The 22,934-nt window shown below is 38.5% G+C and overlaps 1 protein-coding gene across 4 annotated transcripts in view; it reads left to right on the top strand.

The window, feature by feature from the left end:
* LOC103818274 (protein HIRA) overlaps window positions 1-22,934 on the top strand; it is a 32,379-nt gene that overhangs the window by 5,953 nt on the left and 3,492 nt on the right. For 2 of the 4 annotated variants that reach the window (XM_050980346.1, XM_050980348.1), the window contains exons 2-22: window positions 1,100-1,162; window positions 1,922-2,032; window positions 2,824-2,914; window positions 3,404-3,498; window positions 4,330-4,425; window positions 5,239-5,399; window positions 6,291-6,458; window positions 6,984-7,097; window positions 8,606-8,676; window positions 10,596-10,701; window positions 11,254-11,475; window positions 12,086-12,171; window positions 12,622-12,816; window positions 14,149-14,319; window positions 16,262-16,481; window positions 17,241-17,345; window positions 18,153-18,301; window positions 19,004-19,165; window positions 19,610-19,668; window positions 20,659-20,764; window positions 21,917-22,039. In XM_050980346.1, the coding sequence (XP_050836303.1) occupies window positions 1,100-1,162; window positions 1,922-2,032; window positions 2,824-2,914; window positions 3,404-3,498; window positions 4,330-4,425; window positions 5,239-5,399; window positions 6,291-6,458; window positions 6,984-7,097; window positions 8,606-8,676; window positions 10,596-10,701; window positions 11,254-11,475; window positions 12,086-12,171; window positions 12,622-12,816; window positions 14,149-14,319; window positions 16,262-16,481; window positions 17,241-17,345; window positions 18,153-18,301; window positions 19,004-19,165; window positions 19,610-19,668; window positions 20,659-20,764; window positions 21,917-22,039 (2,674 nt within the window). The remainder of the gene's footprint in view (window positions 1-1,099; window positions 1,163-1,921; window positions 2,033-2,823; window positions 2,915-3,403; window positions 3,499-4,329; window positions 4,426-5,238; window positions 5,400-6,290; window positions 6,459-6,983; window positions 7,098-8,605; window positions 8,677-10,595; window positions 10,702-11,253; window positions 11,476-12,085; window positions 12,172-12,621; window positions 12,817-14,148; window positions 14,320-16,261; window positions 16,482-17,240; window positions 17,346-18,152; window positions 18,302-19,003; window positions 19,166-19,609; window positions 19,669-20,658; window positions 20,765-21,916; window positions 22,040-22,934) is intronic. The other 2 variants (XM_030232287.2, XM_050980347.1) reach the window with 1 other exon arrangement.

Here is a 22,934-nt window from a genome sequence, read left to right as displayed (position 1 = left end):
AGTTGCACATAAAAGTTGCTCTTGGATAAGATCTCCAGGTTTTATCATTTATGTCTTAACATCTCATGAAGATACGGCACAAAATTGACATTCATGGGAAATTTATCAAGTAATCTTGGTGTGTGGGTACTGGTACTTCTGGCTGTTTTGATAAATAGCCTTATTTTGCAGTGGCATATATGTGATCTTGCTTGCAGAGGCATTCCAGTTTGAACGGGTTGGAAGTGCTGCCAGAAATTCTTTGGATGTGGAAATCGCCTGCGCGTTCTTTCACAGAGCCCTTAGTGGTGGCTCTTGGAGCATCTCTGAAAGGCAGGAAGCTGCTGCTCCCCTCTTCCTTTTCCTCTGCAAAGGTTAAAACAACTGTGAACATCTAGAGAGTGGATATGAGCCAGTGGTTGGAGCAGAACAAGTTGGAAGTGAGGCCTTTCTGGTTTCCAAAGCTGTTCCCCAGCTATGTTGTTACAGAGTTTACATTCTAGTAAAATGATTAGCTTTCTTCTGAAAGATGTAGCATATGGAGAACTGAAGGATTTAAGAGTAATACTATTGTTGGTTAGTCCTTCTCTTTCTATATGGAAGCCTTAAAATCAAAACTTGTCTTCGGGTAGAAGAGTTTCATTAAGAGAATTGAAGTTTGAGACAGGTAATTGTGTGACCAACAGATGCAGCCTGAGATTGGGAAGGATTTAAAAAAAAAAACAAAAACAGAAACCAAAAGAAGACTTGCTTCAGGTCATCAGCTAATGAACTGTAGAAACTTGGAAGAAATTCCATTCTCAAATACAGTTTTGCCTTGTTGGCACTTGCTTTGTGGTATTACTTTGCTTTGAGGTATTTGGCATATCCTGCTGGATTGAGTGTCCCTGGTTATCTCTGGTTTTTGTGGCATGATAACTTCCTTACAGGCTTTTAATAGGCTGCCATTTCTGTCAGCAAGCTGCTCTCAGCTCCTGTAGTCAGCTGGAATTCTTACAACTTGAGCATTTAGAAGAAGAAAGTCACTTGCCAGCCAGAAGAGTTTTGGTGGTTCTGGTGTTACTGCATTCCCTCAAATGTAAAACAATTCACTGTGTCGCTGTTTGTTCTCTAATTCCAGGAAAGCCAATATTTTCAGTGGACATTCACCCAGATGGGACCAAGTTTGCAACAGGAGGACAAGGTAAGTGTGTGTACTGGTAGAAGGTAGAATTTTGGGTAATAATAATAATAATCTAGTGCCTTCACAGCACTTGAGTTGGTTCGACCCTTTTTAAAAAGACATCACTTTTATCTCTAAGAAACAGATAATTATGTGAGCTATGAAAATGTATCAGGAAGTGCTGCTGCTCCTGCAGAAGGCAGGGTTACATGTTCTGATGTCCTCATCCCCTTGGATGTCATTGAGATAGTGGCTGGTATCAGTGATTGAGTCGTGGCCATATGGGCCAAATTTCCTTTAATTTGAAGAGGAACTGGATGTGCAGTTGAGCTTTTTCAGTTGCTAAATAGTAGAGCTATTGGAACAGAAAATTCCAATTATATAAATAGAATAGCTTAAGAAATAAATGCAAAAATATTATTTGGTTCACAATAGTGAGTAATTTTATGTTGGCTACAATAATTGCAATTTAGTATTTGAATATGTATCTTTTCTCTTTTAAAATACAATGTTATTACAAGTAGTTGTCCTTACAGTTGCTATCAGTTGTGTACAGTAGGACTTTTGTACAAGGCTGTATAAATTTATTTTTAATAGCTGCAAGAAAAATAAAGCACTTCTGATTTAGTCTAATTATATCAAAGTGGCATCTGTATTCAGATGTTTCCAAAGTCCCCACTGTAGTAATGCCTACATTTTCACATCTGTTCTGGAACTGAGATTGATTTTGAAAAGCTTTTTTGGGTGTATTTAGAAGGGGAACTTTTTGATCTCTTACAGGTCAGGATTCTGGCAAAGTTGTGATCTGGAATATGGCTCCTGTGCTGAAGGAAGAAGATGAAAAGAATGAAAATATCCCCAAGATGCTTTGTCAGATGGACAATCACTTAGGTAACAAAGTTGGCTGGTTGGGTTTTTTCATTGCTGGCTATTGGTAATTTGCCAAAGTCTAAGATTTACGTGCCTGTAATTGCAAAAATAATGATGTCCAATGGTGAAGAATCAATAAAACACAGCAGAGTCGTCTCATACTTTGGTTGTATACTTCTCAAGATATTTAGGAGAAAATGCTGTTAAAATGTGAGGGAATGTGCAGGAGACTATAGATACCTTTGGAAATCTCCTCCCTATAAGCTTTTTTCAGCTGTGGCCATAAAGTATTTGATCATGCACATTCTGAGAAACAGTAGAGCTCTGGAGGAAAGGACAGGAGAAGAAGTAAATGTAAAAGATACATCATATGATGGTTTTTGTTATAGTTATAAATTATTACATTATAAATCATTGCATTTGGAATTAGTAGGGTCACCTGACAAGTTGTCCCTTCTTTTCTTCAAAATATACCTTTCCTTCTTTGCTCTCTTAATACCACTTTATTTACTGGAATAAGTTTCCTTCATTAGAGGAATATTAATCTTTCTTCCTTCAAGCCTCTTTTGGTGAAGCTTTTTTAGATAAGAGATAGAGTTTTCTAAGTAAGAAATTCCTCAACTGCTACTGAAAGATAAGTACCAATTCATTTATCTAAAGTGGACAGAGTAACTGCTTTGAGTAGGAAAAGCCCACTTAAATCCTAAATGTCTCCTGACAAGTTTTGCTTATTTGTAATATAAATCCTGTCTGCAGTCCAGAACTACTTATTCACATATTTCATCTTGCAAACTTTCTTTTGTGCCTTTCAGCTTGTGTGAACTGTGTGCGATGGTCGAACAATGGCGTTTACTTGGCTTCGGGGGGAGATGACAAGCTGATTATGGTGTGGAAACGAGCTGCGTAAGCATCCTTCTTCCTTCAGCTCTGAATTGCATCTCAGGGAGGTGACTCTGTGACATCTCAGCGCCTCCTCCCTGGGCTGCCCTTTGCTAAGCTCAGTGCTCCACCTGGTGTGGAAGGAGCTGAAAGCTGGGACACCCCAGTGGTGTTGGGGATGTGCCTGCTGTCCTTTGGGCTGGAGGGTGCCTGCCTGGGCAGTCTCTCTCCTCTGAGGAGCCGAGACATTTGCTTCTGTCCTTGAAGAAAACTTCCTGGTGAGACTTGAAGAGTCACCTTCAGTGTTGCCATTTTGTGCTATCTATAGAAATTCTACATTTTGTTGAAGCTAATTTTTTAATAATTTGAATTACTCTCTCTACAAAAACCACTTTTTTCCCCCTTCTGTATTGTAGGAATAACTGACTATAAAATATAAGTGCAGCTGATTTTCTTTAAAAAAAGTGAAGAGCTTGTGGTGGTTTTTCTTATAACTGTTTCTATTTTAATTAGGTACATTGGACCTAGCACTGTGTTTGGTTCTAGTAGCAAACTTACAAATGTTGAGCAGTGGAGGTGTGTGTCGATTCTCAGAAGCCATTCAGGGGGTAAGTTTCAAGGTGTTGAATGAACATAATTTGCATGTATTTGGAAAAAATTGCTTTTTAGCATCATGTTTTCTTGTTTGAAATATGTATTTGGTGGCAAGTCAGTAATTAATTTTAAGAGCAACAGTGAAAATGAAAAATAAATAGTTTTTAATGAAATGCAATTTTCATACAAGTAACTTCTGACAAGTATGGTAGTAGGAGAAAAATTACCAACTAAGAAACTTAGATTTTGCTATTGTCTAGCTTAAAAGTGAATCTGAATAAAGGAAGCTAAACTGTGTCTTTAATTAAATGTTCACACTAGCAGCAAATAATCTGATTGGCAAAAGACCATATTTTTGTAAACCAAAGAATGTCAGTGTTTATTTAGAAGAAAAATATCTAAAGAACAATGCAAAATTTGAAGAAATAAATAATTTCAAATGCATTTTGCATCTGCTGACATGAGCTGTGATTAAAATCAAGATGGCAATCACTTTGATCACTCCATGTGGAGCAAAGTGAGTGCATTGTAATAGCTTCTGTTACTTCTTCATTCAAAACAAGACTAAGTTCTTTGTGCAAGCATTAGTACTTCCTATAGTTACTAAACATTGCATTCTTTCCCTTTTTTTTTTCTTGACCCCTATTGAACATTGGAAGTTGGGGAGATTCACTCCCAGTGAGTGTTGCCTTCTTACCTTCCACTTTAGTGAGGTGATAATCATTTCTCAGTGATAGCAAAATACTGCTACTGAGAACACAAGTTTTTTGTAAAAGATTTGATTTTCTGATTGATTTTCTGGTTACCATCAATCTCTTAAATGGAAACTTCCTTTTCTCAAACAGATGTGATGGATGTAGCATGGTCTCCACATGATGCCTGGCTGGCATCCTGTAGTGTTGATAACACTGTTGTCATCTGGAATGCTGTCAAATTCCCAGGTGAGAGCTCTAAAGATGTGCCAGCACTTTGTGACTAAGTCTTCCCTCCTTGGGTGTCTTTCACTGACTCTTCAGATCTCTAGGAGGGATTGGGTTGTCTGTCTTCTGGAGTGACACACCTGCAGTTGGCAGGTCAGTCCTTCTTCCAGGTTTGGATGGCAGTGAGCAGGGGATTCCACTCTGCTGCAGACAACAGCTGCATTCAGTTTGTGCTGCTGATTTTACGTGAAAGTCATGATTGCCTGTGTTTATTTACATGCCATTTATTTTAAGCTGGTTTCCAATACTGATACCAGAGTTTTTAGACTTTGAAGCTAATTGTGCACCCTCTCAGCCTCTCCTCCTACAGGCTGATAAGCAAGAGTGGGACTGAATGTAGGTTACCAGGTCTGCCAGCCTTGTGTGTCTGTTGAGTCACAACTTTGACTTGGTTCACACTTGCTGCACAAAGCTGGATTAGTTGTGATAATCTTTGGGTGTGGAGGAAAGGGTGAATGTTTAACTGAAATTCCAGTTCAAGTGCTCCTTTCCACAGCTTCAGAGTGCTGCTCTGAAACACTGGGACTCTGCTGCTCTGACCTGTCTTCTAAAGAGTTTTACACCACTTACTCTGACCAGAACTCTCCTTACCATTTCTTTTATATCAGTTTTTTCTTAAGTACAGGTTCCAATTTGGTTGATCTGTTGTTTTTACACTAAGGGAAGTTATACTTACTTAATACACTGTTCCAAAAAGATGTAAATTTTCTCAACACTCTGCCCTGAAGGAGATTAGCAGTAACTACTCTCTATTCTCAATTTTTGTGTGCACAGAAATTCTTGCCACTTTGAAGGGGCATTCTGGCTTGGTGAAAGGGCTGACCTGGGATCCTGTTGGGAAGTACATTGCCTCTCAGGCTGATGATCGAAGCTTGAAGGTGTGGCGGACCATGGACTGGCAGCTGGAAACCAGCATCACAAAACCCTTTGATGAGGTACTTCACAATGTGTGACTGTTCAAAGTCAATTCCCCTAGAATAAATGAAAACTGGAAGAATAGCTTGGATTCTGCACGAACATGAATTAATTGAACAGTGCTGAATCAAATAAAACTCTCAGGTAGCAGCTACAGAAGAGAGGAAAAAAGAATTACTTTCTCATAAAAATATGAGACTCTCATTGTCATTTGTTATTGTGGATGTTGAAAGTTTACATGGGTTATGGAAACAATTAAGTAAACTTCTGAAAATACCGTGGTTGTTCTGGGGAAGTGTTTGCACACTGATCTCAATAGTCTGATGTTCTTCCCTATGCATCTCCTCTTGGCCACTATCAGAAGTGAGGTCAGTACTTAGGAGGGATCTTGGGTCATAGGGCTATTGGGTGATGACTTTGATGAAGAGATCAAGTTCCTGGGGACAGAAGCTGGTGCTTGGTGAGTGGAGTTTTCTGCAGTGATCTGAGGGTATTGTGATTAGTGCAGTTGCTCTTTCTAATAGACCTTGTCTGCTTTAATTCAGGTGGGAGCTGGTGGGGCAAGCTAGTGTCTGATCATTAGTGGTTGCTGTGCTGCAGCCCTGTTACTAACTAGGACTGTGATAAATACTGAGGAAACAGTATCCAAAAAGATGTAACATTTGTCTTTCCTTTAGAAAAGTTCTCTGAGTTCCTTTCCTCCCCCTTTTGATAGGGTTTCTTAAGTTACACTACATCACCTGTGTAAACATGGCCAAATGCTGAGAATTGTGTGCGAGGTCATTCTTTTATACTCTCAGGATACTTACTTTGTAATCATATTCCCTAAATCTGAAACTTAAATAGTTTGTATTACAACCCCTTTGTTTGCCAAACACTTTTAAATCTCCGGTATGGTTTTTTTTTGTCAGTGTGGAGGGACGACTCATGTGTTACGCCTTAGCTGGTCACCTGATGGTCACTATCTTGTTTCTGCTCATGCCATGAATAATTCTGGACCCACTGCTCAGATCATTGAGAGGGATGGATGGAAAACCAACATGGATTTTGTAGGGCACCGGAAGGCAGTTACAGTAGTGGTGAGTGAGTGATAGAAATTTATCCCTGAAGTTAAAACCTGTTGCTTTTTGATAATTTTATGTATAAATGAGACAAGAAGTGAAGATGGATGTCAAGATTAGTAAAGCAAATGCATGGTAGTGATTAAAAAATGTCAGCTTTGCATGTTGGAAGCAATCAGGTGGCTGTTGTGATAAGAGAGCTGGATGTAGATGAACGAGACAAAGGGGAATACTGGAGCATGCTAGGAATGTCAAACTTCAGCTTTGTTGGCTGTTCAGTGACTTGATTAAAATGATTTAGGTTTCTAGTGGGTTTCTGATCCCTACTAAAATTAATATTGTTTGCTTTTTCTGTGAAGGCATTCAGAAAACCCCTTAAGAAAGCCTCTGCAGCTTTTGTCAGTGCTCCTATAGAGTCTGGTTCAGGACTTTATTTCTATGAAATGTTGTTTTTTCACTCTTAAGTGGAAAATTTGCTTAGAAAGCAGATCTTCTGCTGAAATGTAATTACTGTGATAAAACTTGGGCATCTCATTTGTTCAGAAATTCAATCCAAAAATCTTCAAAAAGAAACAAAAGAATGGGAGCTCCACCAAGTCAAGTTGTCCCTACTGCTGTTGTGCTGTCGGTAGCAAGGATCGATCTCTGTCTGTCTGGGTAAGTGATTTCTTTGCTGCCTTTGAACTAACGTGGTCATTGGATAACTTGGGGGTTTAGCACAAAGGTCACATGTACAGCATTATGTCTTAGATTTAGTATCATGTTTAGGGGTTTTTTTTGTCTCTGTTGTTACAGGTTTAGCTGGGTGGTAAGGAAGTGGATTGATAATAGTTCATTTCTCTAGAGGCAAGAGCAGTTAGAAGCCAGTGGCAGAGTGTGCCCGGCTAAGGGGGGAGCAGCTGTTAGGGGATAAAACATTTTACTCCAATTAATAAATGCAACCTTATTTTCATCCTTTTACTTGTCTTCTGTCCTTGTTGAGGAAAGGGTTGAATAAGCTTTTTAAGTATTCTTTCAAGTTTTTTATATCTAGTTTGGGTTTTACTTTAAAATTGACACTAAAATTTTTATTCTGGCTAAGAGAAGAGTAGCTATTTTCACATTTTCAAATGCAACTGGAAAATACAGGGAATCAATTTAACTGATTTGTAAAGCTTTCTGATGAGAACTTGTGCCAGAACCCACCAATTGCTAACTGCAATCTACTATTTATAGCTTCCAGTGTGATATTTATCCATCAATCTCTGGATGCATAACTAAATCTGTTTCTGGTAATGCTACCAGTGCATACCCATATCAAAGTATCACTCAGTATATTTTACTTTCTATTTATATTATGAAGATTTCATTTGGAGTGGCTGTTGAGGTTACAGAAGGTAGTACAGAGATGCAGTTATAGGTTGTCTTTGCCCTGAGGAGCTTAATAAACAAATAGAGCACAGAGCTATGGAATCATAAATAACTACTGAAGATGACACTGACACTGCATCTGTGAACCTGTGAGCATAAAACTTCCTTGACCTTATCAACCTCTGCTTCATTTCAGTTGTACTATACACTTAGAAATATCAAGTCTGTTGGTTTGACATTAAAGAGCTTAGAATGTCTAATTTAGAGCAGGTTATTGGAGTTTTCATATTCAGTTCTTTATTACTAAGCTGATTCTTAGGTGTAGAGGAATCCTCTTTAAGACTTATTGTGAATCAAACTCCATTTGCTCTTGATGAGTTTCACTTTCTCAGAGAAGTAGTCTGAGTGAGGACACGGAAGCCTAATCTGTTTTCTGTCTTCTTGTGCTGGCAGTTTGCAGCATCCTTATCTCAGTACAGCTTAGAATAGAAAGTTGTCTTTTGCATCTGTGGAATTGCTTTTGGAGTGGCAAGAGAGTGTTTTAAGACTGTGGTGTAAAGGCAAAGTTGATTAAGAAATTCAGTCTGTGTTTCAGAAAGGAGAATTGAATGTCAGCTGTTTTTTTCCAGAGGTTTTCTGCCCCAGCAGGGGAGCAGGTGACTTAGTGCTTCAGATGCACCACCAGGCACACAGCTGTTTCCTGGCCAGATTTTGTTTGGTGCATATTGTGAGGCTCTGGGAGAGTGTTAATGTGGTACTATCTGTGGTAGTGTAGAACTTCTACATTTCTGAGTGTTGTTTCTTGTTTTCTTAAGCTCACGTGTCTGAAGCGACCTTTAGTTGTCATACATGAGCTGTTTGACAAGTCAATCATGGACATCTCCTGGTAAGTTGATTTCTGCTGTTTGTTATGGAAGCCAAAGCATTGCTATCAACTTTAGGTCTACTAATTAGCTGGAAATGCCTTAAAACAGTACAGGTTGTGATTGTTGGAACACAAGTAGTTGGTTCCTGAAGGTTTTGTTTCTGCTGTAGCATCTTTGGTAGTGTATGAACAAATAGCACATGGCCACTTGAGATTATTAACTGAACAAATAGTAATGTATTTAGAGCAAGACACAGTAAAAATAGCTGTGGAATGAGTTTCTGCTTGTTACCATTCTCTGACATAGGTTGTCTTAATTCTATCACTTCCTCACTTCTGAAATTCTCCCTTAATAGTTACAACAATCTCTTGGTGGGTTTATACTGGGAATTTTAAAGCTTCCTGGTTTCTATGTGCCATCTGGATTTTGCCTTGAAGCTCAGTGAACTACAAAAAAAAGCTTTCAAAACCAAAACATTTTTCTTTCATTAAGAGATTAAGGCTAGAAAGCCAGAAAGTGGAATATTTCATGGGAAGTGCTGCTATTGTTATAGCACAATAGCTTTGAATAGTTCTGTTTTCCTGTTGTGTTTTTTTATTTCTCCGTCTGCAGTTTGCCCATTTTTCATGGCATGAAGTCATTGGGAGTAATAGCTGGTTAACATTTTGTAGTCTGTGAGGAAATGGTTTTGTGGGGTATTTGAGAGACAAAGGATCATCAGGCAGCTTGGTATTTTATATCCTGTTTACAAATTGAAGCAGATGGATAAAATGTCAATAAAATGGAGTGTTCCCAGAAATGTGCTCCATTCTGAAAACAGACTTAGTAAATTCTGAGAAACCTGGTACTATTATATTGTTATAGCTATGTAATTTCTGGTTTAGAATTTTAGACTTGGATCCATCAATATAATATCTGTGAGGGATTATGTTTTCACATAACAATTGCTTGGATCCAGAGATCAATGGGAGCTCAGCAATTTTCTCTGCAAAGCAAACAGAAAACTTTCAGCATGAGTTTACTGTTTTCTATTTTGGAGTGCTGTTGGTGTACCTTGTTTCATGGTGCTGAGGCTGATTTCTGGATGTGATTCTATCAGGGCACCAGCTGCCACAAAAATAGGGGTTCCCAAATGCCTGTAGCTGTGGTACTTATAATAGATTTTTAGTAACTTGGTTAGGACTTTGGTGTTGGGCCAGCTTTCCTTTCCTCTTCCCTTCTGTGTAACAATTCATCTGTAAGCCACTGTGTCACTGTCTCTGTCCACTCTGTACTAAAAAGTGTCTGAGGGAGAAGTCAAAATTCAAGTATTGTTTCAAATATGCAAGAATAGGTTACATATGCAAGATTATCATTCTCTTAAGATAGATAGTTTCTCCTCTCTCTTTTTGCTAAGAAAACCTGTCCTCCAGCAGAGGGTTACTATGTATCCCCACAAATAAACACATGTGCAGTTTGCTTCAAAACCCAAATAATTTAACAGTAAAAAATCAAACCTGTGCTCTTGCCTAGTACCAAGATTTTTTGGCCTGCATGTCAGCTGAGGGACCATTTCTTCACCCACTTCCATTCGCACAAATATTTTGCTCATCTATTGAAGAAAATGCATTTACAGTTTTCTCTGACTGTTCATTGTGAACACTACTCAGGTTTACCCCTTCAGGAAAGTTTTCATGGTGCTGCTCATGCCATGGGCAGGTTATTGTCCTAGTGCCACCATCCTTGTGCACTCTGCAAAGGAGCATTGGCACAGGGACTCTGCTGCCTGTCATCCTGTCTCCTCACTGTCCCACTTCTTTGGTTCCATGAGTTATTGCTGTGATAATAAATCTTAAGCTGAGATTTTTACTGAAGAATCCATCAGATTTTATTGAACAGTCCATCATCTTTGCTTGAATGAAAGAGATTAAAAACAAAGTTGGACCTTTATTTCCCTCAGGACCCTTAATGGACTTGGTATCCTGGTGTGTTCCATGGATGGATCAGTGGCATTTTTGGACTTTTCCCAGGATGAACTTGGGGATCCACTCAGTGAGGAGGAAAAGGTACAGTAAGCACTTAGAAAACCTTTGATCATATTTCAAGGATGTATTGATTCAATTAAAATACTGGCCTGTTTATAGAAGTATGTAGTAACTGATTTCCATATTATAGAAAATATGTTGCTCTTGTCTGCTTTACAAATCATTAAAAAAGAGTAGCCAAGTGAATGTGTGGTATTAGTTTCTGTTCTGGAAAGAAAGAATTTGGAAAACATCCACTTGCTTACCCATCATTATACATCTGAAGTAATTATTTGGCCAAGGAAACAAGAAGTGAGTGCTTCAAAGCACTATAAAATTACTCTTTCACTTGCATATATGCAAGTCTTTTAAAACTGATTGCTCTTGGCTGTTTTTCCTCTCATCGCTATTAGCAACTAGAGCTTTGAATTTCATTTATTTTACATATTGATTTAGTGTTAGTTGAAAACACAAATTAAAAAATCTGGTGTCTAAATGCTACAGGGGGCATTTTATGGATTCCATTAGATTTGTGTGATTCCCTGATATTGCAATTAGTGATGTCATGGTCACTCACATCTTTATTGCTCCCAGAGCAACATTCACCAGTCCACCTATGGCAAAAGCCTGGCTATCATGACTGAAGCTCAGTTGTCCACCACCATTATTGAGAACCCAGAGATGCTCAAGTACCAGCAGAGGCAGCAGCAGCAGGGGGATCAGAAGAATGCCTCAATTCGGGAAGGCTCTGGGAATTCCACAGCTCCCAAAGTGGCAAGCATGGTTAATGGGGAGAGTCTGGAGGACATCAGAAAGGTAGGTGCTCTTGGGCACTGTCAAATACTGAGTCACTAAATACCAAACTGTAAGGAAAGAACCAGTTTCTGTGCCCTTCTTTGTGTTGAATGGCACCTTTCAGCCTGTGTACGGCCCAGCTGATCAACATAGTGGGTCATTTACTGGGACTTGTTGAAAAGTTAAATGCTTTTAAGCAGAAGGCAGGCTATGTGAAAGCAGGCTTGTGGATATTTCTGTGATGGGTGCAAAATTCTTGGTGTGCAGAAAGGAAACCAAGAGTAACTAATGACAGAGAAGGTGTTTCAGTTTCGCAATTACAGAGATTGAAAGCGTTATTTAGTTCTGTCCTAAACATGGAACACAATTTTTAATTAAAGATTTGATATGCTTAATGTTTTAGACTTGATTCTAAAGTGGAGAGCAGATTACATTCTCCACAAATGTCTTTTGTACAGATGGATAGGTTGAAAATTGGAAAATTGTTTGTGTTTGTGGGAAAAAGTCTTTGCTAACAGATTTTTAATTGAGGCACCTCTTCTAATACATCTATTTTTGTCAGTTTGGAAAAAAAAAATAAAATAGCATTTCCTATTTATCAGAAATTATGACAAAATGTATTTCTCAACAGAATCTCTTAAAAAAACAAGTGGAAACACGAACAGCAGATGGTCGGAGAAGGATCACACCTCTCTGCATAGCTCAACTGGACACTGGGTATGTTTGGAAGTAATCCATAAAATCCTTCTTTACCTTCTTATATGTTTGTTAGTTTTTTCCCTGTTCCAGCCTTGGCATTCCATCTTAGGGGATCATAAAGCACTTCCTGGAAATAAGTGTGTATTCTTATGAAATACAGTTTCAACCAGTGTTCTTTGGCCATAAGGTCTCACTTCTAATAGATCAGGCTAATTCTCATTATTTACAGTTCTAGATGATCAATGCTCTAATGGATTGTTGATTCTTATCTATATCAGTACCAGCTTTAATATCCTTTGGATATGAGAAATTACTCTGAAAAGGTACTGGGGATTTATTTAGGTTATATATGAGTATCCACATGTGGAAAAAGCAAGAATGGAATAACTATTTTAGCTAAAATTACTATTTTTGAATTATCTTAAAGTGGTTTTGAGAAATGTATTTGTTGTTTGTCTTTTTGTTTAGGGATTTTTCTACAGCATTTTTCAATAGCATCCCAATATCTGGAACTCTATCTGGCTCAATGATGTCTTCTCAAAGCAACCAGCAGCTCATGTCACTAGATTCTAACGCAGCAAATTCCCTTAATACTTCAAAGCCTTCTGTAGAGCCAACAGCAGCCAGTATAAAACCAACAGATGATGCAGCCAATAAAGATGGGTCAGTATTTGCTGTTTTGTTTTTCACTCACGTGAGTCTGTTTAGTTTTTAATTCTTATCTATAGTTTTATAATGATAGTTTTCTTACTGTAAAACCACAAGAATCTAATCTTCCTGAAAACATTGAGATTTTATTAGTGTTTGGTTACTTTAAATGTTGATAAATTGGGATTGAATAAATGCATGTGCATAGTTCTGGCAGTGAACTTCAGTGCAATGAAGTGCACAGCTGATTGCTAATGCTTTAGCAAAATGACTTGTTGGTGGGTTGCTGTTAGTAAATAGAAGGTGTTCCAGTCGTGTAAGTAATGAAACCTTTCTTTCATCAAATTCTGACCTGAGTCCTCTCTTCAGACATGATGATCCTTCCTTCCTGTATAACAACCCCATCAGAGCACAGTGACATTGGCCTGTCAGTGCACATGTGCTGATGGGCCAGTGTGTCTTTCAAATTACAGAACAATTGAGTTTTGCTTGCTTTTCCCTCAGTGGTAGCACTGACCTGACTTCTTCTCAGAGTGTTTTTATAGTATTTGTAGCATCATAGTGTCATTGAAACCTTTATTTTTCCGTCAAATTTGGTTGAAATTGGCCACAGAGTAAAAAATGAGCGGGTGGACTATGACAAATGATTGACAGATGAAACTATTAAGTATCCTTTTCTTTGTAAACTGTACTTCTAGCAGCTTTTTAGTACAAGCATCAGTTATTTTAGAGCCATTCATTCTCTGAATTAATTCTCTGAATGAATTGAAAAATCTCTAAAGTAAACAGCTATTGAAATAATAGGTCCCTGGAATGCTTTAGTGTGGGGAAAACACATTCCTTTGCCCTAGAGTTATGCTTGGAAAGGCCTAATAATCAGGTTGGATTTTTCAACAACAAAATCTAAACCTGGCATGAATTGTTTCGTCCCCAATTGTTTGACTGATAAACAGTGAAATATAATATTGTAATGGAAATATTTGTTAACCTGAACAAGGGGTTCAGGAAACCCTGTGATCATTTTAAAAAGCAATCCTTTCCCAGTAAGTACCAGCTAAAAGAATCATTTCCTTCCTGAATTTAAAATACACAGTAAATGAATTAGGGTCTTTTAATCCAGACATGTGGCCACATGAAGCTCTGAGGTGTACCATAGACAGCTTTTGAGAGTAAGCAAAGCTTGTAAAACACTGATGCATGAAAGAGTGGAAAAAGAATATTATAATTGATTATATACTTAAGTGAAAGGTTTTCTAGCCACTATCATTAGTGCTAGTTGTTATGAGCTATGCAGTTTACCAATACTAAATTTTTCAATCCTTATTTTGCTGTCTCTTTTCTTGACAGTGTAAATGCTACCTCTGCCTCAGCTGCTCCTTCTGCATCGTCTTCCTCTGTGTTGACAACTCCATCCAAGATAGAGCCTATGAAAGCATTTGATTCTCGATTCACAGAACGATCCAAAGCCACCTCAGGGACTGCTGTTGTAACAAACACAAATCAGACTGTTGTGGACAGGTAAGACAGCCTGGGGAGGGAGGAAGGGAATCATGTAGAGTTGAAACATTAATTCTGTGTGGTGTAGGTATCACACTGTTGACACTCTAGAAGTTGTCTTGGGTTTCTTCTGCTATTGGAAGGAAGGGGGCAGCTACAAATAGGTGAATTCTGTCCTGCTGTTACCCTTTGTACATTTGTCCCTGGCATTTTGGTATCACACAGATTCACCAAGTTCAAACTATTGTTGTAAGAGGCTGTGTGTGCACAGGCCTGTGTCACTGAGTGCAGCTGGACTCCTTAGAAGACAAAACCAGCCAAAAATAGCCAGCCTGCATCTCTGTACAAGAGAGATGTACTTCAAGGTAAATTACCGTACATGTCAGCAGATGACCTCTCATCATCACTGCAGCAGTTGTATTTCAGCTTTATGCCTTGAAGGCATGCAGAGAAGATTCTCTGAGTTTAAAGGGTTTTGGCTCTGGATCCATGGGATTAAAAAAAAAAAAAAAAAGGAAAGCATTTTGTTTTGTGACATAGTGTTATGGCATAAATATTCCTGTTTCACCAAAACAAATGATAAAAAAGTACCAATCTTGAGAAAAAAGTATATAGTTTCCCAGTTATTATCAGTAAAACTTGGTTTTATACAACATTTTTATGGTAAAGAGCTTAACCATGTGATGCATAAGCAAGATGTATTAAATTACTCTCACAAATGCTTTAATGTGTCATTAAAATATGGATAAAAGTGTATTGTTTGGCATAATTCATGTGCCAGAGAAAAAAGGTTTGGATTATGCAAGGTATTTCTCTGAAGCCGAGTAGTTAAGGAATAAATGGCAAAACAGTGTGAGTTAATAACCAGCTATTGGAGGGAAGAGTATGATTACATGACCTATTTTAGGATATGATGGTTAACAAGAGAGTTCACAGGGGTTGTGCTTTGCATTGCTTATATTATATTCAGTTCTATAGGGACATGGATCTGTTGGAGCAAGTCCAGAGGAGGCCACAGAGGTAATGAGAGGGCTGGAGCACTTCTGCTGTGAAGACAGGCTGAGAGAGCTGGGGCTGCACAGCCTGGGGAAGAGAAGGCTCCAGGGTACCCTTATTGCAGTGCCTAAAGGGGCTGCAAAAGAACTGGACAGGGATTTTTCACAGGGGCATGTAGTGGCAGGACAAGGGAGAATGGCTTCAGACTGAAAGAGGGCGGGTTTGGATGAGATATTAGTAAAAAATCCCTTACTGTGAGGGTGATAGACACTGGAACAGGTTGCCCAGAGAAAATGTTGATGTCTCATCCCTGGAAGTGTTCAAGGCCAGGTGGGATAGGGCTTGGAGCAGCTTGGCCTGGTGGAAGGTGTCCCTGCCCATGGCATGTTGTTGGAATCAGATGGTCCTCAGGGTCTCTTCCCACTCCAGCCATTCTGTGATTCCATGGTTATGTTTCCTGGAATGGAAGCTGGAGCAGTGAAGTCATGTGTGTGGTTGGCAGATACACATTTTGCAGCAGTCAGAACTGAGCAGAACAACTTGTGGGGGTAGGCAACAGAACAACAAAAGTTCTACATGAATAAGCAGAAAGTCTAATGTCCACTGAAGGGGAAAAGATGAACTACTCTTGCATCTTAGAGTGCTGAATTATTTGTATCAGCTCAGGGAAAGAGATCTGATGGTAATTGGAACTGAATGCTTAAGTAAAGTTGCTATTTGCAGCTTTATCCCATGGCTAACTGCTAGTTTGATTAAATTTTTTTAAAGGGGAGAATATGTCTGCTTGGTCTACATCTATAGTGCACATTGTCCTTTTGGAAAGGGTTTGCCATACCTCTACAGCTTCCTCCTCCTGCCTTTGTGTGCTTTGAAATACACTCAAAGAGGGCTCAGAAATGGCATCTTAGCTGCAAGAAGGCAATGTGTGGGATATATGGCAACTTTTGGAATCAGCTTTTCTTTACAGACTTTTTTTTTACAGACTGAAGGATCAGAATTTAATTAAAGACAATAAGCCCAAGGATATTCTGGAGAGCAGCAGTGACAGTGAAGAGAAGATTCCAGCTGTCAAACCACTCAGTGTACCCAAACGGAAACTGGAACTTGAGGGAGAAACAGTAGAAAAGAAAAAAAAAGGAAGGCCTAGGAAAGACTCCAGACTTGTACCAGTAACTTTAACTGTTCAGGTGAAATATCTAAAAATCATTGTGGTTTTCAAAGTTCATTTAATAAAGTCAGTCCTGTGTTGACTTGTTCCATTGACTCAGTGAAACACAAGTAGTGTCAGTCCCTCGGAATTTTTAGCCATCCCTCTTCCATACCTTTAAATTTACTGGTTTTAGAATTTAAGCTTAGAAAAAGCAGGTGCACATGGTGTGGCAAATGTGTTTATCTTTTATAGAGATATGCAGCTACTTACTAAAGGTCCCAGCATACTAAGTAATGCTAGCCTGCCAAAGACTGTCGAGAATAAAATGAAATGCTGACAGTTTTTGGTGGTGAATGATGGAGAGTGGTCCAAGAACAAGAAAGTGACTTGGATATGGTGATTTAAATGGTTATAAATTTCCTCAGAACCCTAAAGTAGTTGCATTAGAGTTTCCATCATTTTCAGGCATATAGATACCTGTGTTTTCAGTATCTAGAGCTTAGATTGCCCATGAAGAATTACACAAGAATTTTCAGGAATTAGTTGCAGCTGAAAATAGAGGTGTTAAAAAAAAAATAAAAAAAGAGACCACTTCAAATTTTTTGTTTTTCTTTGATTCTTAGAAGCTATATTTAAAAGCTTGTATTCGTACAACCAATTGGAGCAAGACTAACATTTGCAATTGGCATTATTTGGAATTTTAAGAAAATTCTTTTTCAAATTAATCTATTTGGTAGAATAGATTTGATTTTTTTTTAAATTTAAAAATGTAACTATTTCTGCAATTTTTTTCCAGTCCCCAGCTACACTGGCCTCTGAGAAGGATGCTGCTTGCATCTCTGCACCAGCATTAGCACTTAAACTGCCAACCCCAATCCCACAGAAATCGTTTACTTTGCAAGTAAGTGGACTATAAGGAAAAAATACTTTAAAAACCAAAAAAGAAATCCTGCTTTCTTTAAAATATCCTAAGGTTATTCACATCCTTTGATGAGTTAACATTTGAATGCATGTGTTTGTTCAAGCAAGCAAGATGGTAACGCTTTAGCTTCTAAGAATATGTCTGTATGAGCAAAGAAAATGGCAAATCAGCTAAAAATGGGTCACTTCTGACCCAGCTAAACTCCAAAGAGAAGTGAGTACCTCTGGTTCATCTGTCCCTCCCCCTGGTTAGCCAAAGTGTGTGGTGGAGATAAGAGTCTCTGGGGGGAGTGGCTGCTGCACTGTTGCTGCAGTGGTGTTGGGAGAACACCATTGAGGAATAAAACCAGGGCTTTTCTGAGAGCTCTCTGGAGGTGCTCTGCATCTGAGCAGGCTGGCAAATAGTAATGTTTTAGGTATTTAGGAAGCAGTTTTTAGGTGTGTTTAGGCTGTGGTAGTTTGGTTCCAATTGCAAGACTGTGGGGAGACTGGGCACATACAGACTTGATCTGGTGCCCATAATTAGGAAGCAGAGACAGACTAGCACAGCCTTTCCCTATGTTTGTGCTTCAAATGCAAAGAAATTACTTGTGTTTTAGGCAAGGCTGATTTTCAGAGGTCTGCTTCTTTTGAAGTGTCATGGTATATTTTGAACCCACATTAAACAGAGAATGCCATACTTAAATGTGTTCTTAAAGACAGCATTGTTTTGGTTCTAACAGTAGTTGCTGCTTTTTTGAGTAATTTTTTTCCTCTTCCAAAAATTATTTCATTTTTTGTATTTCAGATAAGTTCAGATCCATCAATGTACCTTGAAGTGGAGAATGAAATGACCACAGTGGGGGGCTCAAAGCTGAGCAGGTTAAAGTGTAATCGAGAAGGGAAGGAATGGGAGACAGTCCTGACCAGTCGAATCCTTGCTGCAGCAGGAAGCTGGTAAGAGAGCATCTTTTGGAGGAAGGGGGTCCTGAAGGCCAGAAGACATTTTTAGGTGTACAAAAGTACAGTTTACAGTTATTTTTCATAGTATTTATGGGTAAAAGTGTGCACTGCTCTTAGTCTCAGGTTTTGCTTCAAGAACTAACTCTGTGCAGTCCTAAAACATCACAATTTGCATTAGCCAGTTACAACTATTTTCCTGTATTTTTACATTTCTCCTTTTTATTTCTTCATTAAAGTTGACTAAATAGTAAGTGACTGGTTTTCAAGTGCTAACCACTAAAGAATGAAAAATTTGAAATGGCATATTTGGTCATGTCAAAGTATTTTTCTGAGTCTTTAGCTATTTTTTCTCTTAATTTTTCTCAATTTTGCCTAGTTCCAACTTCAGAGTTTCATCTGAAAGTGCATTTCTGAGCCCTGTCTAGGTCTGAAAAAGAAGCAGCAGATTTTAAATACACATACAGCCTTGAGGGAGAGCTTGTGTTAAATCAAAAGCTTTACTGATATTTCCAGCTATGTGCCTTGGTCTGTTTAGTTTATGACTTGTCCTCTTGGTATCGAAAATTTTCTCTTAAAGCTGCAATAGTTATTTTTTAGGGAATTTACCCAAGTTGTATGATAGCTTAAGAATTCATCCTGTTGTTATGCTACTTGCATTTGACACCACACAAATGTTTCTTGTTTGTTTTTTCCCAGTGAGATTGTAACTGTGGCCTGTGAGAAACGAACACTGTCAGTATTTTCAGCGTGTGGTCGTCGCCTCCTTCCTCCTATAATATTGAACACACCCATTTCCACCCTGCACTGCACAGGCTCCTGCATCATGGCTCTCACCACTGCTGCTACACTCTCTGTTTGGTAAGGGCCACGTTGGCTCAGGCCATGTTCAGAGGTACCTTCAGTTGTGTCCCTGCACTGCTGTTGAGACAGCAGTGTTCATTTTCAAGATGCCAAGATAAAAACACTGGTAACTCGTTTGCAGTTGTTGAATTCAATCTAATGTCTCAGGCCAGTCAGAGCTCCTAAAGGAGTTATTTAGATCCTTGCTGTTTGCTTTGGTGTAATGAGGTTTCCTGATAAAGAGCCATAAAAATTGTTCTCTGCTATTAACTTCTGTCTTGCCAGAAGGGGTTTAAGTTTGCCAAAATAATTTTGTCAAAGTAATGAAGAAAATGTCAAAACAAACCTAAAAACTCCCCAACCCTCCACTTTGTCATGAATAGTGAAAAAGTTAATTTATTAAAAAATATTGGAGTTTTCAGTTGTTTGCTGACTGCAGACTTGTCCTTTTGTCTTTTTCAGGGATGTTCACAAGCAGACAGCCATTGTTAGAGACGAGTCTTTGCAAACAATATTTTCAGGTAATAAAAAAGTCCTTTAATTACCAACCTTTGAGCTCACCTGTACTTTTTAGTGCCATTTGTGAATTTGCTGAAATTCTATGAAACCTGAAACGCCTAAACAAATAATTTCCCTTCATTATTGTATAGTAAAGGGAAGTTCTCGAAATAACAGTGATGACAAAATCAGTGAGTAGGAAACTTGTGTGAGATTCTGTAGCTTATAGTCTGCCTTGCTTCTGAATGTAGAAATTCAGTGTTGTGAAGATCACAAAATAAATACTTAATGTAAATCTGCTATTACAACAATTGCTCTGTAATTTGCATGTTTATTATTTCACTGATGAACAACAACTGATTATCTTCTGATTCATTACTTAAAAATCCTCAGTTTCAATCACTGCAATATCTGGCACAACACAAATCATCAGAAAAGCATTGTCTCAGAGTACATTAGCTTCTGGTTTAGCTTTAATCCATACAGTACTAATCCAAACCAGCTAGAAAGCAGTTGTATTAGCAGTTTGCAAATGTCATCATTAGAAGTTACATGCACAAGCCCTGGAATATGCTGGGAAATGAGACTCCAGCTATCCCACTTACACTGTGCTCTTAGAGAGCACACTTTTCTAAATATGGTGGGGTTTATAATTTTAACTTAATGGGGAAAAGAAAGCTAAAGGCTTTTTGGGTTACAAAAGACATGGCAGAATTGCTGAAGATTTTCCCTAGATAAGGAGAATGTTCCTAATTTAGCTCATTTTCTGTATAAATTGCAGCATCAAGATTGATAATGTATTTTGCAAAATTGATGTTAATGCTACTGCACTGAGCCTGGTGCTTGCCATCATTAGCATGTGTCATGACTTTCCTATCAGTGCTTGAGAACAACAGTGAACCTTTTCCTGTTAGTTGCTGTAATTGATAAGAAATGGTAGATGCCATTTTTTACCATTATGAGTCTTAGGCAAGACTCCAAAAGAAACACTTTGGTCTGAATTTGACTTGCAGGAAGTGATGCAACTGTCTCTCAGATCTTGCTGACTCAGCATGGAATTCCTGTCATGAGCATGTCTGATGGGAAGGCATACTGCTTTAATCCTTCTCTTTCTACATGGTAAGTCATGGATTACTTCCTGATTTCGCAACTCAGAGGAGCTGACGTGTTCTGGTTTACTGGGAAGAAATCATTCCACCTCAGAGTCATGGAGGAGTCATTGCTAAACACAAGGAAAGGCTACACAAGAGTCTGTGTCTTGTTGGGGATCAAATGGGCTTTCCCCATGGCAAGGCATAAGTTCCTGTGAAAAATTTCCATGGGTGAATTATTTACAGGATCTTTCCAAAACAGGTTCTTTTTTGTTTCCTAAAAAGAAAAAAACCGTGTTGTAATCCTAATATAATTGTTGTAATTAGTGTAATGAGCCTGCTGGATGAAAGGGCTTATTGTTTTAACTCCTCCTTAGAATAATTGTTGTTATTCAACTACTCGAAGCGAATCCTCTGGAAAAGGAAAAATACCCCATTTGTTTATTAAGGGAGTAAGGAGCAGGGGACAGACTCTCAGCCATAATTCTGAATTTGCTGCCATTTCTTAGTTTGTACCACAGCTTGGGAAATATATAAAAGAGCAATGTGTTTAGTCATCATACAAATTTAAACATGTTAAAACAGCAAAGGGTATTTTAAATATTTATACCATTTTACCCTTGTGCTGTATGAAATCTAAACTTAGCATTGGTTTGAGCCACTCTTTCTCCTGGCATCTCAAGCCAGTGAAGATGATATCCTTAATTAGGTGTGGAAATGGCAGCTGTAATGTCAGCTCCTTGCATATGAAGGGATAGCTGTGATTATGGAAAAGATTGTCAATGTGTGTGTGACTGGTGGGGGGGGGGACCTGACATAAGGTAAAATCAAATTCTTGAAGAGAGAGTCATTACCTATGTTCATTCCACACATCAGTCTGGGTCATGGCTTCTTATTAGATTGTAAAATGGCAAGGAGAAAATTCCTTGCAAACTAATGGTAAATTATATTATGTAATTAATATTTTTAACTTTGGGAGTAGGAGGAACACACTACAAGCAGAATTTGGACAGGTAGTGGGAATAATCAGGGTCCCTGGAATTCCTGAGCCACTTCAGTGATTTTTTTTTGGTTATCTGTAAAAACACAAATCCAGTTTTGAGGCAGAACAGAGCTGGGTCTGCTGACCTTGCTGTTTGCACTCCTCAGAGTTGTTTTTTGTCTTTTTGCTGTTTTCCAGGAATCTTGTTTCTGACAAACAGGACTCTCTAGCACAATGTGCAGACTTCAGGACTAGTTTGCCATCTCAAGAAGCCATGCTGTGTTCTGGGCCCTTGGCTGTGATACAGGGACGCACATCAAAGTACGCGCACGCCGCCTGCCTGGCTGGCTTTTGTCATGGGCTTTGTTCACCTGCCTGGGTCACTGGGTCACTTCTTGAAATGCCAGTGGCTCTGAAATGATCAGTCATTCACACAGTGATCCTTTGCATGCTTCTAGTCTGTATCTTAATGTTATGAGATTGTTTGGGGGGGGCAGGAAAGCATGCTCTAAATATAGTAATTTAAGTTTCCTCTTTATTGGATGGGTAAGGTATTGGACAATTCTGTTATACCTTTATTAGCTAAGCTGCATGTTTTACATTTTGCATTTTAATTTTTAGTTTACCAGATTCATTTTGCATTTTAATTTTTAGTTTACCAGCTTTCTGGAGTAGGCCTACAATTTCTGTGTTAGTTCAGTTGGCCTCAAAGAATCTATTTAATGAAGTCTGTGAGAAAGTTGAGATATTAGTCATCTAGTGAGTATTTTTAACATGTGAAAATATCACCAAGGAATCGTGTGAGCCAGAGCAGATTCCTGTAAGGAGCTTTATAGACCATCCTCCCTTGGATTTGAATTAGATTTCCCAAGCAGATTTCTTTGCTATTTCTGCCCTTCACATCCAAGTTTAATTTTTTTTCTGGAGAGAAACTGTGTAGTGTTGTATGATTTTATTGCTGTTCTCATGAGGGGAAGGGAAGTTCATTGTAAACATTGGAAACATAAACAATCAATACTCTTTTGAGAGAGAGAGACAATAACAGAATGAAAAATTCCCTTTTTGAAAAAACATTCTAATAACTAGTTACTTTTTTCAAATTAGCTTTCTTATGATAATGTGTTTGTATGCAAGAAATCCTTTAAGTGCTTTATGTCTTGTGTGTCTCTGAAAGATCAGTGCACTAGAGCTAGTGCTACAAAAAGATATAATCCTT

The sequence above is a fragment of the Serinus canaria genome, chromosome 15 (genome assembly GCF_022539315.1).
Source record: "Serinus canaria isolate serCan28SL12 chromosome 15, serCan2020, whole genome shotgun sequence".
Lineage (NCBI taxonomy): Eukaryota > Metazoa > Chordata > Aves > Passeriformes > Fringillidae > Serinus > Serinus canaria.
This window is presented reverse-complemented; position numbering and strand designations above follow the sequence as displayed.